The sequence below is a fragment of the Strigops habroptila genome, chromosome 11 (assembly GCF_004027225.2).
Source record: "Strigops habroptila isolate Jane chromosome 11, bStrHab1.2.pri, whole genome shotgun sequence".
Classification (NCBI taxonomy): Eukaryota; Metazoa; Chordata; class Aves; order Psittaciformes; family Psittacidae; genus Strigops; species Strigops habroptila.
The window spans coordinates 8,408,908-8,427,067 of NC_046360.1; the positions used below are offsets into that span (position 1 = coordinate 8,408,908).

Consider the following 18,160-nt stretch of genomic DNA (forward strand, 5'->3'; position numbering starts at 1 on the left):
ATTTGTATTGATATTTGCTTTACTTCCTGCTGAGTATAAAGATAGAAGCCTATTATTGGAATGCAAATAACCTATGATGGAAAATCACCTTCATAGCGAAATGTAGCAGTGCTTCAGAGTTGGCAGTGTGCTGAGATGTGACCTTACTGGTAGCGGACTGAACCAGAAATGCTTAAGTTAGCCTCCCATTATTTTTGGTTTCTTCTTATTACATGAAGTACTCTTCATTAAAAAATGATCTTATTTCTTGTGGTATGTGTGCATCTGTGAAAAATGGAGAAATTTCTTCATGAAAGTCTGCAGAGAATACAGAGGCTTATCTGATCTTGCTTCCTCTTGGACAAGTTATTGATATAAAATGCATTTATGATGACAAAGCTATTTTATTAATTACGTCTTTTAAAAAGCAGTAAAATTTCCAAAAGATTTGAGATTTAAATGTCCTGATTGAACTTCACAGAAGAAGTAGTGAAGTGCCTCTTCAGCGCTTGTTCACCATATGTATTTATATGGCTTTTGCCGTCAGCTTTTCTTTGGGGATTTTCAATACATTTTTATGATGGGACAGCTTGACCTTCTCTTGCAGATAAAATTAATTGTGAATCTGACTGTTTTCCTCTTTTGTAAACTGGCAGAATGAATGGAGGCTGGACAGAAATACTGTATGAAGAGGTCTGTTCCCCAGTAGTAGCTTTGTGTTGTGCCTTCCCCGGCACAACAGTGTACCTTCAGAGTTGTGCCACTTTGATACAATCACGGCTGCTCGTAGTGGGTTGGAGAAAGTAGAGTTTAAATGTTTTGTCTGCTAAAGAGCAGCAGTATCTGGGTTAGAGGAGGACTTACTTCAGCAGCTTGTCAAAAAGTTTCAGATTTTTGAGATGAATTAGTTGAGAATAAAGAATCTTTTGTTAATGTTTTAATATCTGCAGTCATGTATAAGTTAGTATAATAGAGCAGTTGCTGTTTACCTTTCTCAAGGAAAACCCTGAAAACACCTATAAAAAGTGAATAGTCAATAAATAAGGAATTATTTGGTTATTTCAGAACGTGATTCGGTTCTCTAGTGCTGTGCAGTATTCAGTCACTTCTGGGTTGTTTACGTGCTTTTTAGTTGTTAATGAAGGACCCTCTTTTTCATTAGTAGAATTTATATTTAATGTTTGAAGTGGTATAGTCAAATATCACCTATCAAAATGTTACCAGTCGTTTTCAGGCATATGCATAGCCTTTCCTTCTTAGTACTTGCAGCCTGTATCCTTAGCAGGGAAAATTATTAATCCCTGATGAGTGCAACTGAAATGATACATGAAGTCAGCAGAAATCTTTCTACCCAGCGAGCTGGTGGGGTGTGTTTATAAGCCAGCAAACTGCAGTGCTTTGCAAAATATTATGGATCCAAAAGCACAATGGATTAAGTCTACAAGGTTTACAAAGCTAGGATTAATAATAGCTGTAACGTCTACTGCTGAGGTTATACAGAACACGTTATCCGGTATCTTTTCTGGGTTTCCAAACGCATTTTAGGTGTATGCGAAGATCCTGTTACAATATGTTGGTTGGCTTTTGTTAAGTGAATGATACAGTTATCCTTATGTTTCATTTAATTTTCTAAATGGAGCTGTGCTCCCTTTAAACTGTTTGGCAAAAACATTTTCCTGGGTTTTTCTTTAGTGATCAGAGTTGCTAATGATTCCTTATTCAGAAATTGATTTAATTTCTGCATGTGTGAACTGATAAATGGGGGAAGCTGTAAAACTTGTGTTTGGCCACTGTTGACATGGATAATTGAATTAAGTGTAGAATCAGGCTAGTTTTCTGCCTGTGGGGTGTGAAGCATTCATTGGTGTTTGACAGAATTTGCTGTTCAGATGGATATCTTTGTCTTCCACCCAGATAGCTAGATTGGTACATTTGCTCTTCCTGACGTGCTAACTGTCATCCCTTGTAAGCAAGATTTATTAATTTGGCTCCATCCTCATGTTGTTCTTGCACGTCTCCAGTATTTGTGGCTCAGGGCAGTACTCCCTAATCTGGAGCTCATGTGTTAGGTGCTGGGAGGGTGGATATGGTGTGGCTGGCACGTGAGTTCGTGCTGTGGGAGATGGGTCGTAATGCATCTGGAGTTGTGCTCTTTGGGAGAGTCTCAAAAAAACCCCTTTCTGTCCTTTCCTAAATGAATTGCTCACGTGCTGCTATGGAACATTTTAGGCAAAATCAGTTCATCCTGAAGGTATACAGAAGTATTGCTAAGTAGCAAAGCAAGACATTGTGCTGTTGCTTGTGAGTGTTCACTTGTGTAAAACCAAATGCTGGGCTTGTGTTCAGGTTTCTTGCATTTTAGAATCTCTTCCCTGTCAGTAAGTACCAGTACAAGATACACATCTAATGAGAGCTTAGTAACAAAAACATAGTCTAGGCAAACCACATAAAAAGCCAAAGAATGACACTGTATTGTTTGGAAAGCCTTAAAAAAGAATCTTAATATACTGCCATGTGTGGAGAGAGCTACTATTCATCAAAAGATTTATACGGTGAACTAAAGCAGTGTTAATAGGATGAAATTGAAGACTGAAGTATTTCTCTCATACTTCCCCCCCTCCTTCCCTTTTCCTACCACTACCAAAGCCACTGATTTGGCTTTCAAATGACAGTTACTCTTCCTCTGTATGGATTCTGTCTTTTCTCATTTTTTTTTCTCCCCTTTCCCTGCCATGCTTTATTGTTTTGTCTTTCCCCTCCCTCGACAGACTTCGTGCATTTTATAATGCATTTCTCCTCTGCCTATCTTTTTCTGGTGTGCTCCTGGATCCCAGCATTGCTTTTCCAACTTTCTACCAAACTAATTCTCTTCCATGATGACATTTTATCTGTAACTATTGTACTCTCTGATTTAACAAGTCGAGCTTTGGGGTATTAGGGATTTCTGTCGGACTGTTCTTGAGAACATCTTCGTTTGTTAAGAATATCATGAATGTTGGGTTAGTCCAGATCAGCAAACCCGGCTCATGGGTTGAGCAGCACCTTTTTGGAGATACTTTTGTGCTGCTGGGGTCTCAGGAAAGGGATTAAAAGCACCATTCTTTGCTTAGCAACAGGGTGAACCCAAAAGCTGGAAACCGAAGGAGGCTTAACCCTGCTAGTGTGTGTTTCTGAGGATGTTTCCAGCACTGCTCAGGGTACAAATCTTGCTGCTGCTAAATTTGTACTGATTGAGTCTGTCCAACTGTTTCAAAAAAGGTGGGTGGGATGACTGGCTGTTGATTCTTTGTGAGGAGCTGGAAGAAAAATAAAGCAGCTTCATTTGAACTCTGAGAAAGACAGCGGTGTGTATAGATGATACAAGGGCTGCTAATGCTTTACGGAGAACTTTGTTCCTCTAATGCACTTAGGGAGTTTCATGGTAAGAAGCAGTCTATTTCTGCCAAAATTTCAGTAGTGGAGGTGGGTCTCGTGGAAGCTATTCCTTTTGTATGAAGGAGAGAAGGCTGGGTACCTGGATGCCACATACTCTGCCAGAACAGATGAAAACGGTATGTCCTGCACAGTGCTACATAACAAAGGGAGCCTAAAACAGGAGGCTGGTTTGCATGAAAGCAAGGTGGTCGCTGTTGCCAGCGTGCGTGTAGGGAATTAGGTGCTTCGAAGAGTTCTGGCTAGGGTATGAGCAAGCTGGCTAGAAGCTTACTGACACACTGTTTCCTATTTGCAGCCTCAGCTTGGCAGGGCTCCTCTGGAAAAATTAAAGATTCCCTTTCCTGGCAGAAAAGCACCACAAGGAAAGGGAGTAAAACACAGCTGTCCTGTCCCTGGGTTGAAACAGCAATCTTGCAGCTTGTCTTGCCAGCTGTAGCGAAGTACAGCATTCAGAGCATGAAGCTAGTTTTCTGTCTGATGCTCATTAATACCAAGTCCTTAATTTCACCCTGTATGATCTCTTGTTGTTATCTCTGTGTGTTTAATTGAGAAATGGCTCTCTGAAAAGCTCTCTGAGAGCCTGTTTGTAAGTGACTTAGATTGCTGGCTCTAGGCCTGCGTCTTGTCTTTATCATATTTGAATTCCATTGTGAAGTGCCAAACAAAAGCACATCAGAAATAATAATAAAAAAGATACTATGTAAATAATTGGTTGATTGACAAATGCAATTGGATTTTACAATTCAAATACTTTAATCCAGAAGCGCTGACTGCCTACACAGTGCCAGTAGGAATGGTCACAGTCAGATGGATATTTCCACCAAGCACTTAGCCAGAGCTGATGTAAAATGAAATAAAGCCAGACACATTTAACTGAGAAATTGAGAGCTATTTTATTTTACTAGTGAAGATATTTACCTCTGGGCAAGCAACTTCCACCTCAGCTTAAATGACTTTTCCTTTCAGAGATTCATACTCATCATGTAATAGCAGTACAGTAGCAAGGACAGCAGTAATAGCAGTCCTTGCTAAATGGCTTGACTGTCGATATTTAGCATTCTTACTATACACTGAATGGACCCAGTAGTTTCCCATAAATTTTCTAGGTGACAGTGCCTGCATAAATGGCCTTACTTGAAGTACTGCTGGCCCAGCTGAGAAGGGGATTCACCATTGCTCACTGGTGGGAGCAGAGGAACTCCTTAAGCCAAAACCAACACTGAGCAGGGAACTTTCACTAGCCCTTTCCCTGGGTGACAAAAATCTCTTTATTATATTGAAGTATAATTTGCTGGGGGGAGCCCTTCACAAGCTTTAAATGATTTGTTCTTCGACTAAAACATCTTTGGGGTAGCATAGCAGCCAAGTAGGAGTAGTTGTGTGCATGCACACAAGCACATTTCTGTTATCAGGTTTCTGATTAAATAGGAACATGTTTCTTAAACCAAACAACCAAGCAGGTTCAACCTGCTAAGTGGTTAGCAAAATTTTAGCACTGGTTAGCAAACCAGTTGATTAGCAAAATTTTACTTGTACCACTGAATAATTGATTAAAATTAGACTAAAATATGTGTGTGTGTTGTCAGCCCTAAGCTTCCTGACATTGGGACTAGTTAAATCTTTATCTGTGAGGCTGAAGGATTCTCTATCAGCTTTCTGTTACACCTTTAGGCACTTGAACTGTAATCAAATCACCCCTTGACCTTCTCTTTGAGGTTAATAGCTTGGACCTTAGGGCTGGATGAGAGACCTTTCTGATCCTTCTGCTTGGCTGTTCTGTTAGCTGTGCTCTGAGCCCGCTGCAGTGTATCCACATCCTTCCACAACTGTGGATACGAGAGCTGAACAGTTGTGCCAGTAGTGATCATGCAAATGCTAAATGGAGATGATGAAATGTTCTTAGTCAGCATTTTCCAACATATTCAAGTGTTCTCTTTCCTTTTTCCTTTTTTTTTCCTTCTCTTTCTACTGTTTATTGCTAGTTTAACGCTGCCGTAGCAAGTCTACCTGCTGTCTGTCAAGTCTGCGTGAGGACTGTCCATGTACAAGTAGGGGTTGTAAGGTCAGTCTTAGGAAATAAACAGAATGTGTGAAGTAAACAGACTACTGGGGAAAAAAAGCCATTTGTGAAGTCTCTTGGGTAGCTGAAATAACATGGTAACTGCGTCGTGCTTGGGAAAATTGTCTTTCTGCTGGAATCTCTTCCATTTGGAAGATTTACAGCAGATGAAGCAGCCTCTGACTTTGTTGGCTTGTTTGTGCCTTTTGGTGTTCAAATGGTCTTGCAGTTATCCAGAGACCTCCCGCACAGTTTCTTTCTTGCTGTCACATTTTTGGTCTCTGGGCTTACATAACATTAAGAGCCGGGCCCCTGCTAGAGGCTGCTCACAGATTCCTGCTATGTGTTGTTTAGACAGTGGCTCTTGGTGTGGGGATAGGATGGGAGGGAAGGGGGAAAGATGCAGAGGGAAAAGTAGAATGTGATTTAAGATGGGTGATCTCTTGGGGAGCCATTTGGACTGAAGCAGTCCTGCTCTCTTGGTGCCAAGCAAACCTGCTTTGGCGCTTAATAGCGAGAGACATTGGCAAGCACATTCCTCATGAGATGGATGATTAGATTTATTGTCAATCACTTTGTATTCCCTAGAATGAGAAATAATTTATTTAAGAAACAGCTTTCTTGGAATGAAGGCTTAAAAATTCATCAGTGATCTGTTTATTCTGTCTCCCTCAAGATTATAAAAACTTTTTTTTATTTCCTCTTTTGTTGTGGTGGTGTGTTTTGCCACAAAATGCATTTTTGTTGTGTAGTTCAGATCTACAGGCAAGATTGTGCGTGGGTGAGGAGATTAGTTAATTTAACACTGATGTGATATGGCTGCTAGGACACGCAAACAGTGTTCCACTCTTGGGTCATAATTCGAAGTATGCAGATATGGTTTTACATCTGCCTTGAAGTTAAAAAGCTGTTCTCTAAGGTAGTTTTGTAGCAGCACAAGTAGGCGTGCATGCGTTAGCCTAGAACTGACAGGCTGGGTCTGGCAGGTTTGGGTTTAACACACTAGTGATCTGTGTAAGCGGCTGGGGGAGAGTGTGGGACACATGGACTGCACAAAGAAACTTGCTGCTGTAATCTGCCAAACTGACGGCTGTTTTTTTTGTTTTAGATGAAGGACCTAGCTTGTACTTCTGACTCCTATGTGCATGTAAGTCTGTGGGCTTGATATCTAGTAATACATGCATCAGTTTAATTTATGACCCAAACCCTGTGGGGCCAAGAAGAAATGAAAGCTGAATGCCTGTCTTGCAGAAAGGAATGTACAAATGAGTCATCCCACACCACCCTTAATTGCCAGCATTGTAGAGGTAGCAGGTGGAGATGAAGGAAAAAGCTTGCTGGAAAATTGTAATCCATGATGTTACCTCAGTCCACTAAAAGTCTCCCTTATTTAGCCTTTGTTAGTTCATCTGAAAGAGTCCAGAGAGGAAACAAGTCAGATCTGTTCTGGGTTTGGTCAAAGATTAGGCATGCAGATTTGCATTGTGTTTGCCTTTGGGAGGTAGTTTGGCAAATCACAGTGAACTCTGTACAAATCTTGGTGAGAAACAGTCACTTCCTGCTCATTTGATATGGTTTCTTAGCGGGCAAACTTTCCAGATAAACACTAGCCATGCTGTTGACAGCTAAGAGAAACAGGGCTAGTCCTAACGCTGAGTGTGCCAGGAGTCCTTTCTTTTTTTTGCCTATATCATTTTGATATTAAAAATAATGGCTTAGGTTTCTATTTTACTACTTTGCTATTTTATTACTTACTTTATTACTTTACTTACTCTTGCTTAACCACTGGGGGAGAAAAACAGCTGGTGACTAAGGGACTGAATGATGAATTGTGATACCCTGGTCCAGTTCTGGGCTCTGCCACTTCTTACATCGGGGCCCTGATGCCTGGATTCATCCCCCAGCTTTTGTGCTTTTTTGAAGTGATGTTATTTCCCTGCAGAATCGGTGGCAAGAGCTGGATGTGTTCAGGGAAGTGATTTAATCTGTGCAAAATCCTGCTTCCTGAAGCTCCTATTCTTCTTTTTGACTAAAGAGGAAGAATTAAGTTATTGTACATTTAGATACGTCACTAAGATGCTGTGAATTTGAATCTGTCCATTTCCCTACCTGGAAGATGCATGTCCTCACTCAGTTTTAAGTATGTATTATCACATCTGTTGAAGTTGACTGAGGTGTAATGTCCTGGCATCTTTGGTTAACACCCAGTCAATCTGAAAAGCAGGGCAAGGCAATATAGAGCGCTGAGAGAGGCCTTGTCAAAGTGACAAATTGCCCTTTCTGATTCAAAGGACCAGCTTTGCATGGCAGAGCTAAGTAGCTACTGGAGAAAGGGGAGGAGAGCATGGGAAAAATACCTTATTTGTTTAGGCCTTCCCATGTATTTTTTGTTGTTTGTTGCTCTGAATTGAAGTTCTTTGTTTTCCTTCGTCTGAAACAGCAGCAGGTTGAGAGGAGCAAAGCCTCTGGGATTCTGCCTCTCCCATTTCTCGTTCTTATAAACTGTTTACAATCTCCTTCAGTTTTCTAGCTTTGTATGGAAAAGTTCAGTGGGTCAGCTTTCCCTTTAGCTTCATCCATCATTCCAGTCAATTAGAAATAGTTGAGGGCCAATTGCCCGGTCTTCCATTAACTGAGACACTTCAGATTGTTTAAAATAGCATAAAAGCCCTCTTTGTTGACCACTGGGCAAGCACTGTAGATTTTCCTGTTGATGGGCAGTTACCGCGTGGCTGAACAGAACCCCAGTATGTCCTGCAGTACTTGAGAGATGAATATTACTACTACAGGCCTTGTCTGGGTTTTGATTCCTTCTCCTTCACCTCCGCCTCTCGCTACCCCTGAAAGGTGTGATGCCTTCAGATGGTGAATTACCATGCCTGCTTGCAAAAAAAGCTGCTCTTTGTGGCTTTTCAAAACTTCTGTAGTTGAGGGGTTTTTTTCAGTTGCTGAAATGTTCCTTTTTAACCTTGGTGCTTTAAAAGCTCTTGGCATCATTTGTTAGTTGCTTGTCGTGTGTGTTTCTAAAGGACAAAGGAAGTGTGTAAGTGTTCAGGAAACAGTTAGTGCATTGTGGTATGTGGCTGAGTTCATTCTGGTACCCCATGCCAGGACTGCCTGCTTTCATTGAGGGCTAACATTTCCCTTATGTTCTGAACTGACCAGCCTTAGGGTAGAGCTTATGTGGGAGCTCCAGCAGGGAGGCTGAAGCTTGTCATAGGTTAATGTGTTTGGGTTCATACTGAAGTGAGCTGAATCCATTGTATATATACATATAAATATATATTTATATTTTAAAAACCCCATATTTTGTTTCATATGACATTTAATCAGGGAAGTAGGCTCACTAAGTGGAAATCAGTTTATCTACAGCAAAGAAGATATTTATGTATTCCATCTTAAGATCATTGTCTATCTTAGAAACTCTTCTTCTAGTGCCGTATCTTGCCTAGGTTTCAGGACAGGCTGTGCGTTTTTCATTGTTTTGGAGCCATTTTGCCTGGTTGTGCCATCGTTTGATCCCAACTGTGCAGCAGAGGTTCCTCTGGTTGTGAAGAGTGTGATAGGTGTGACACCACCCGTGCTTGGTGCTGAAGACCAGGACCTTGCTGTGCATTTTGAACTGGAGAAGTGCAGCAGTCCTTGAACATAAGGCCTCCATGTTCTTCCAGAAGGTGTCCCGCCTTGCAGTAGTGCAAGCAGGGAGGTATGTGAGGGCTTATCTATTTCTCTGTTCCAAAAGCATGATTTAAAAAGAGTAAGGCTGTCTCCTGTACAGCTGCCTTTCAGATGATACAGGCTCAGTGATGTGCATGTGCTGGTTAACATAGATTGCAGCTGTTGCGCTGCTGAGGTGCACAGAAAGATCTCTGGACAAATCCAGGGCAGAGAGCATCGTAGGGATCTTCAGGCTGTGGTGAAGGAAGTGGGGCTCTGAAAAGGCAGAAGGGTGTGATAGTAATCAAATTTGATTTGAGAGCATTCAGCTGCTGGGAAGCTGGATCTTTTACTGGGGAAAGGTCTGCTGCAAATACACCAAGTTCAACAAATTCCACTAGTGACTTTCTTCCTTTATGATGTCCCATTGGGATACCAGTCTGATGCAGATCTCTATGTAAAATTTTTTTGTGTTGTTTTGGAAGACTTGTCTTTTTTATCTTTCTTTCTTTTCCACATGCCTACAGCAAATAACAGCTTGAGGACATGACTGGGCTGGAAGTGCAGACCTAAGTTGGAAGGAGACCAGTAGAGCAGTACATCAGCCTGAGACTTGATTCTGACAAAACCAATGTTTGCCTGCTTTGCTCTTACACATAATCTCATGCTTTTCAGAGGCTGAAGCTTTAATAAGTAATTTAAACAACGAGTAGGAGGAGGAGAGAGATTCCAGATTTAATTCAGTTAGCATTGTTGTCCAATGCCATTAATTATATCCAGACTTGTAGTGTCTTTCACAAGAGTTGATATACTTGAGCTTTGTCTGCGCTGGGGTCAGCTGAGGACAAATATGTCCATTGGTATAGAATCCAGCCTTTGTGCTCTGCAAAAACCTTCAAATTTGGTATCTGACAGTAGCCTGGAGTAAGCAGTAGCCTTGAATATCCTGCATTGCAATCTACTGAACAAAGGGTATCTCTGGGAGAATGGTGATTTGATGTACATGGTTTTAGTGTTTTTGAAGAGGGACTGTTTTAGTGGAAGTAATAATCTCCTCCAATTTTATATTCTTTCCAGACTATTTTAAATTGTTTCATAGACAGAGAATAAAGAACTTTGTTTACTGTCTTAAAGTAGGATGTCTGATCCTCCTGGGGGGGAGGTTATTCTTTAATTTAAAAAGATATAAAATTGCTACTTTGGTGGAAATATAACTCTAGGAAATGAAATGGTGATGATTATAGAAGCTGTAGTTTTCTAATGCAAAATAAGCCCTAGGAGATGTGCCCTAAATGGTATATCACTCTTGGTTTTTAACAAAACAAGAATTACTGTTATTTTATGATTCTTGCTTATTTTACAAGGTTTGTAGCTGTTTCATCTGCACTTAACTTTTACAGGCTGGGGATAAATTGATTGTTGTTTTGCTTTTTAAATAGCAATGCTGGAGATGCAATCACAGATCAACAGGATAGGATTCATTTGGTACTCAAAAAAGCAGGGAGAAAAGCCATGACTACTGACACTGTATGCAATAACTGGATTGGAATCTGTTCACATAATTTTGTGGTGTTTTGGAAGGAGCCAAAGGTTATTATTTGAAAGAGACCTTGTAGATAATGCTTAGTAATAGGGGGGAAGGGAGGGTTATCACCTCAAAATGTGTGTTTATTGTAAGATAACTCCTGCTGCCCTTTTAGAGAGGCTGTGGGGCCCTGAGGGCATTAATAGACCTCAGTGGCCCTGGCCAGCTTCACGGTGGGCTTCTGCCCAGACACCTGGGAGTTCTATTTAAGCTCAGCCCTGGCCCTCAGTCCATGCGTATGCTATGCTGGAGTACTGGTCTCCAGCCAAGCTACAGCCATACCTCCGCATGGCCCATTGATCCAGACCCCAACCTGCAGACTGACTACCCTGATCCTAACCTGACCTAAGCAAATTTGCTTCCCAGGCTGACCTTGAGCCTTCCTCATCCCCGTGATATTGCCTCGTGATTGGGCCTGGCTGCCATTTCGCATCTGCCCTCGTCACCTAGCCCGGGTGCTCTGGAATTGGGTCCCAGCCAGCGAGGCCCCTTCCTGGCTATCCAAAGGACCCCCCTGAGTGCCATGTCCCCTAGGGAGCTGCAGACCCTTGATGTTCTTTCTGAGACAATTTCTCTAGTCTGGCTGTTGAGGCCCGAATGTTTCAAAGGGAGGGTCCCTGGAGGAGGAGGGAGCCCACCTGCAGGGACTCGAGGATCCTGTCTCCCGCTGAAAAGGAATGGAAAGAAGCTCTCTTTAGATTTGGTCTTCCCGAATGCTCAGATGATGACCATGATTGCTGTGGCATGGCAGATCCGTCTTGTGCTGGGGGGCACCCTCTTGTTTGACAGCAGGAGAAGGAGCACAGGCTCTTGTCCATTGTGATAAGAAAAGAGGAATTGTCTGGTTGCTTTTGCTTTGAAAGCCCCCAGCAAGGCAAATGAATGAGTGTGTGTTCTGAACTGGCATTACCTACCTCTGTCAGGCAGGGAACTGCTGGTAGGATTATTCATTAGGGTGTCATGTTCCAGCTCTATCTGGCAACTTGTGTTTTACTTTGAATAATTATGCTTACCTCCCAAATGTTTGGCATCGGAGATGCTGACATGTATTTAGCAAAAGAGCGTCCTAAATACTGACTTAAAAGCTAAGCACAGAGAAGGTGCTTGAGAGGTGTAATGTGTCCCATTTTCTGTAATTTATGATGACCTAAAATCCTTAATGATGGAAACCAAAAACAAGATAACAAAACCTTTGCATCTTTTCTACATTAGTGTTAGCTCATGACAACTCTTAGGTTAGGGATGTGGAGAAAGTACTGGTTTTGGAGATCAAAGAACCACCTCCTTAAGCTAATTCAGGGAGTAAACTGGATGATAGCTGTCCTCTCTGCTCACTGCATTCCTCGTACAGTAGCTCACATAATAAGGAAGACACAAGAAGATGCAGTCTGGTTAGTTGTCTTTGGTGGAATATCTGCCTTGAACTTTGCAAGCTTTTATTCTTTCTAATGCTTAGGACAATCTGTTGCTAACAATAGTTTTCTCTTGTAGGAATGCAGATCTTTATCTCCCTGAATCTTCATTTTAGAAGCACCCAGAGGATAAAAACTAGCACAGTGCTCATTTAAAGTCAATATGCTCTAGTTTGCAATTTGCTCATGTTTAAGTGCCCAGCTTCTAAGGTTTCCTTTGCTCACAGGCAGTATGAATACAAAGGGAGGCTTTTTTTTTTTTCTTTCTTTCCCAAAGAAAAGTTTTGCAAAAGCTTAAAGAGCAAAATATGTCTTTCCACCTTCCATCTCCTCAGGTTTATTATCACAAAGCAGACTTTGATGCTGAAGAATCTAGAGGGGAATGAAGAGATGTAAATTCATGCAGTCATTTCAAGAGGCAGCTGGAAATGAGGATGATGGATGAGATATGTTTGTATGTACATACATGTGTGGGAGGAGTGAGAAGGTCCCACCTTGAAGCAGTTTTGGCGTTTTATGCCTTGGATATGAAAGGGGGGTTTACAGGGACAAGGTGTAATGGAAGAATAATCTCTATGTGTAACTGGTTTCTTTGCTGTTGGGAAGGCTGGGGTTGCATGAAGGTGAATAGAAGCTGTGAGTCTTTACTGTATTGCAGTACTGTGTAAATTCTTCTGTTTAGAGGGAAGCTTTACTTGTGGGGTGGGGAGAAGAGAGTTGCAGTTAAAATATAGTATCTTCAAGAAAAATGTGAAGGCATTAATGTATTTGTCCGAAGAACTAGTTTCCCTTCTGAAGCTGTGGGCAGAAGACACAATGTGATATATGAATGCTGCCATAAAGGATTCAGTGTGTGTCATAAGTTGTTTGCCATAACGATTAAGTTCTGTGCACTGAAGGAGTGATTTTCTTTAGGATTTCAGAAGCCTTATTTTCGTTGATTGATTCTGTAGCCTGAGTTACTTTGTGGTTTCCGTAGAAATTGAAGTAGTGCCTGTTTATATCACCTCTGGTGGTCCAGCATGTGTTATCTTTGAAGGCTGTCCATGTTCCATTTGACTGAGATGATTGCCTGAGGCTTATTGTCATAGTTTTCGTTAATATTGGCCCTTACCTGAAAATGAAAGCTCCTTCCTTATTGAAGTTAAAGTTCCAGAATGTCAGAATACAGCTCTAAATAAAGGAAAGTGAACAGGGGCATCTCAGCTTGTTTCAAAGGAAATTGTAGATCACTCAAGGATTAAATGACACTTTTCACTGTGGAGCTTAATGAGTACTCTGCTCCTGCTCAGCAGCGTAAGGTCACTGGGAAGGAATCTGTCCTTCACGGCTTGTACAAAACATGGCATAGCAAAAGGGGCAATCCAGCATTCAGTGTTGGGATGAAATGCAATTTTTCTACATAAAATGTTACAAAATAAAATGTTTTAGTTCCCTGGTGATGAAGCTGCTCACAGGTAGAGAATATTTAAACCTATACATAGTTAGACTCAGCATCTGCATGGCAACAGTTTCATCCCAATCATTTTGTTTTCCTATAACGTGAAAAGGTAAACTGAACTTGTCCACAGTGTCTTGTTTAGGGAAGGCGTGTTCGCTTTGCAATTTAGGCTCTGTCATTCTTTTCCTTTTCATATTTTTTTTTTCCTTCCCCCGTCCCCCCCTTTATGTTGGGGGAAGGGAGAAGATGTATCTATGTGTGTATATTTTTGTGTGTGTGTGTGTGTGTGCGTGCACTTAATAAAGGATGTTCCTTGTGCGCCTTTTGACAAGATGTGCAAATAGAAGCCCTACTTTGGCTTTGAGACCTGTGTAGCCCGATACCTTCAGGGTTTATAATGACATGAACAGCCTGTCATTTCATTTGAAGCAGCTGAGGATTCATAATGCTGGGGAAAAGTCTTATTTCTCAGTATGTAAGCTGGTTCTTTATTGGCCACTTGCTGTGAAACTTCTGAAATACATTCATCTACCAAAGGGAGCTTCTCTGATTTCTGTGCTGAGACACACAATTGTGTGAGGAAAAGGAATGTTCAGACATTGGTGCTGGCTAGAAGCAGAAGCAGTTCTCTTTGGGCAGTATCCCTGCAAGAGCCAGCCTTTGATCTACTTTCTTTCTTTTTAGTGTTTCTTTATATTGTCTATCTGTTATAAATTCTAACTAAGCATATAGCCAGTGAGATCTTACAGACCTAGTGAAGAGAAGGTGTCAGGAGGCATTTCACATAATTCAGCTATTAATCCTAAGATGTCCATTTTTTTTAAATTATCATTGCTCTGGACAGTTTGACAAAGGTGTCAGTTTAATTGTAGGTCTTCATGGTTTATAGCCTTCTGCAGTCTACAGCTGAGTGTATTTTATCAAATGGAAAGAAACTTTTAATGGTGCATAAGATTAACCACTCTGATAGCCAATGGTCCTGTTCACTGCAGAACTGAATGAATGTTTTTACAAACATTCCACTCTTCCTATGTTGGGCATTGAAGAGAAAGCTCAAAGCAGGTTTAAATATAAGGTAGTAGTCTGTTAGTCTGTAGCAGGTTGCTTATAAATATGATGAGGTCCTGGATAGATGCTTCACATGATTTCCATTTGCTAAGCTGAGCCCACTCATACCAGCATAGTTTTGCAGCATGCTTTTTTGAGACAGGAAATACTTCTTTCCCTTACTCTTTACTTGCAAGTTCTTGAGTAAAATGTGTTCTTCAATTGAGAAAGCTGAAATCAGTAGAATAGTTATGCCATGATGGTGGAAGTTAAACATTAATTTTTATTTTTTACCTGCTTCTACAGGAACAAAGCCCCAGTAACCAGACGTCAATAGCAATGATGCAAGAGCCTCAAGAGATGGTGGAGGAGACAGTTACTGTGGAGGAAGACCCAGGCACTCCCACTTCCCATGTGTCCATTGTCACTTCCGAAGATGGAACTACAAGGAGAACTGAAACCAAGGTGAGATGTTAATAACCAATGAGGAAAATGGCAAAATATCATCTGATCACAAAATGAAAATAGCAGGGAGTAAGCCTTAGCGATGACAGCCAAACTAATGTAATCCTCGGTGATTCTGACTGTTCCATTTGCCAGCAAAGCTGAGTTCAGGGCTTCTTCAGTTTCATCTCTATATCTAGTTTGCTCCCTATCAGCTGTGCTGCCACAGCTGTTGATTGAGCTGTGAACTGAACAGTAGAAAATATCCAAAACACTAGAACTGCTTCACAGAGTGTTTATTCTTTAAAGATTCACTTTATTTTACTGAAGCAGTTCACAGCATTGTCCCGCAAACACATATAGTGATACGTGAATTAGATGAGTTGTTAGGGCTTGGAGTAAATACCTTTTGTAGCCAAGGAAAATGTATTTGGAAATATGTCTTCAAATTAGTCTCAGTGTCTAATAACAATGTGTGATTATGCCTTTTTCCTTTAGAACAAGAAACATCCTATTTAAATAATACTATAACATTTAAATTCTGTAACAATCTTGTGAATGGCATTTTACTCCCAATGCATGGGAAAAGCTGGGTGTGTTCTCAAGGGGGACCTGTACCTCAGGTTCAGCTGGATTACAGGTGTTACATATATTCTAAGTTTCTTGATGTCTTTTTCTTCTCTTTTCTAAGATAATTGTGAAGTCTCAGTTGAGCAGGTGCTGTATGTTCAGGGGCTGCCTTGCATACTTCCCAGTACCACTGGAACATTAATACACCTGTCAGTTTGGGTCTTGGAAGTTAATCTGAAATCTGCGTTAGATTTTGGTCTTGTGAAAGATGAAGAGTGATTCCCTTTTTTTAAAACTTCTAAACAGCACTGATTAAAAAAAAAGAGACTGTCCAATTTGATCTGTGACTTACTTGAAAGAAATGCTGTTTTCTTTCTAGTGGCAGCAACAATAGCTGTTATTTACAGGAGGGAAGTGATAAAATCACAGTGGTGATGGACACCTTTTTATATACGCTAATAGTAGTTCATAGTTTTAGGAGACTGGAAGTGCAGCTATTCAAGTGGCTAAAATGAGAGCTACAACAGTAAAAATAGAGGAGAGGCCATACAGTGGTCCCTAGATAACAGCACCACATGGAATGAAATAGTTTGTCTGAAATAGTTGTGCCACTGATAAAGCTGCACGTTTGTCGTAACCTAAAAGGTGCGATTTTTGCCTGTGTGTGGTGTAGCTGCTATTTTTCTGTCTTCCCCCAGAAAAGGACAGTTGCAGTTCGAAAACAGGAATTGTATCTGCATGTTGGAAAAGAACATTGAAATAATGGCAATCCTAGAGCCACTGTTCCGTTTCAAAGAGGACAGCTTTCTTCTGTTGCTGTAGTTCATTCCAGGCACTGGTGTGTGCGGAAAGGGGGAAGGGTGCATCGCTATCTTGCTCTGCGTTTGTTTCAAATAATGCCACTGACTTTAACTCACATACTGTCTGGAGGTGTTTCCTCATATTTTATTACTAAAAAGACCAAATCTTGAGAAAAATAATTAAAAGGAAAAAAGAAAAATCCAGTTATTGAGAAAAGTGATTCTGAAATGTGAAAACACAGATTTAGTCGGGTTAGCCCTATCTCTGTCAGAAGAGGTGCTGTGATTTTACTGAGGTGGTAGTTGTCTCTGAGACAGTTTTGGTTTGAATTTTCCATAGATCTAACAGTTCATAAATATGAATCTGAGGTCAGATTTTATAATTATTTTTAAGTACACTGGTCTTCAACTTGCTTTTTGTTTTGGTAGGGAGCGTATTAATGAGAACTATTGTCACTGGAGTTTAGTAGCATCAGTTAAGTGTCCAGGAGTTAACTGGTATTGGCTTACTATCACTTCTAATAGATACCATCATAGTGCTTTCATAGGTCATGCTATTATATGTGAGAGCCTTACAGAGAAAATTAAGTTTCCTGGTACCTGTGTGCAGTGGCAAAATTCTGACCTTGCTGCTCAGATGAGGACAGCAAAGAAAAGCATTTCTCTGGGATGAGAGATGCAAACACATGTCCATTTGGATGCACTGTACAGTAGTGTAGGATCTTTGTTGAGCCCAGAAATTGCTGTTCTGTGTCCTCCCAGATTGAAACAAGGTGGGGGGGGGGGGGGGGAAGAATGGCCACCCAAACCCTATGTGAATCTGGCCTTGGTTTTAAGGTCAGGTACTTTTTACCCTTGTTAAAGGAGCAATATTTCCTATTGTGGAAATCCTCAGATCTATCTTCAGTAATACCTAATCTATTGCTTACTAAGGGTGATGTTTAAACTTGAGATAGTCACGCTGTGTTCATTCAGTATTATTGGGGGTAGCTTTATGCTCAGCCATTTTTTTTGTTCTTCGTTGATCAGTTAAGTCAAGGTAGTCAGCACAACATACAAATAAAGGTTTTCATGCTCTACGTTGCTGTGCTTGCTCAAGGCCTTCTTGAGGAAGGGTTTAGAACATATTTGTGTTACCTCTGTAGCTAGAAGACTCTACCGTGCCAGTCTCAATCTCCAGCATATTTGTTTTGCAAGTAAATTGGCAGCACGAGATGCTTCCTTTGACAGAGTAAATAACACAGGCCGTGTTTATTCAAGAGTCGGAGAGACCGGAGATGTTTTCCAAGTGTGTGTTTTCTTTGCTGGATAGCTTGTTGCAGAACGGTTGGGGTTGGAAGGGACCTCTGGAGATCATCCAGTCCAACCTTCCCTGCTAAAGCAGGTTCACCTGGGGCAGGTTGCACAGGAACGCGTTCAGGTCCATTTTGAATGTCTCCAGAAAAGGAGACTCCACAACCTCTCGGCAGCCTGCCCGGTGCTCTGTCACCCTCAAAGAAGTTTTGCCTCATGATCAGATGGAACTTCCTCTCTTTCAGTTTGTTCCTATTGCTGCTTATCCTGTCACTGGGCACCACTGGAAAGAGTCTGGCCCAATCCTCTTAACACACACCTTTAAGATACCTGTATGCATTGATAAGATCCCCTTTCAGCTATCTCTTCTCCAGGCTAAACAGGCCCAGATGTCTTAGCCTTTCCTCATAAGAGGGATGCTGAAGTCCCGTAACCATC

At 41.2% G+C, this 18,160-nt stretch overlaps 1 protein-coding gene across 23 annotated transcripts in view; it reads left to right on the forward strand.

Annotated features, from left to right (window-relative positions):
* The window catches only part of ARVCF (ARVCF delta catenin family member), a 279,202-nt gene that overhangs the window by 169,647 nt on the left and 91,395 nt on the right, over positions 1-18,160 (forward strand). For 13 of the 23 annotated variants that reach the window (XM_032920202.1, XM_030500629.1, XM_030500613.1 and 10 more), the window contains one exon: positions 14,922-15,080. In XM_032920202.1, the coding sequence (XP_032776093.1) occupies positions 14,922-15,080 (159 nt within the window). Of the gene's footprint in view, positions 1-6,581; positions 6,621-14,921; positions 15,081-18,160 lie in introns of all 23 variants that reach the window. The other 10 variants (XM_030500611.1, XM_030500609.1, XM_030500610.1 and 7 more) reach the window with 1 other exon arrangement.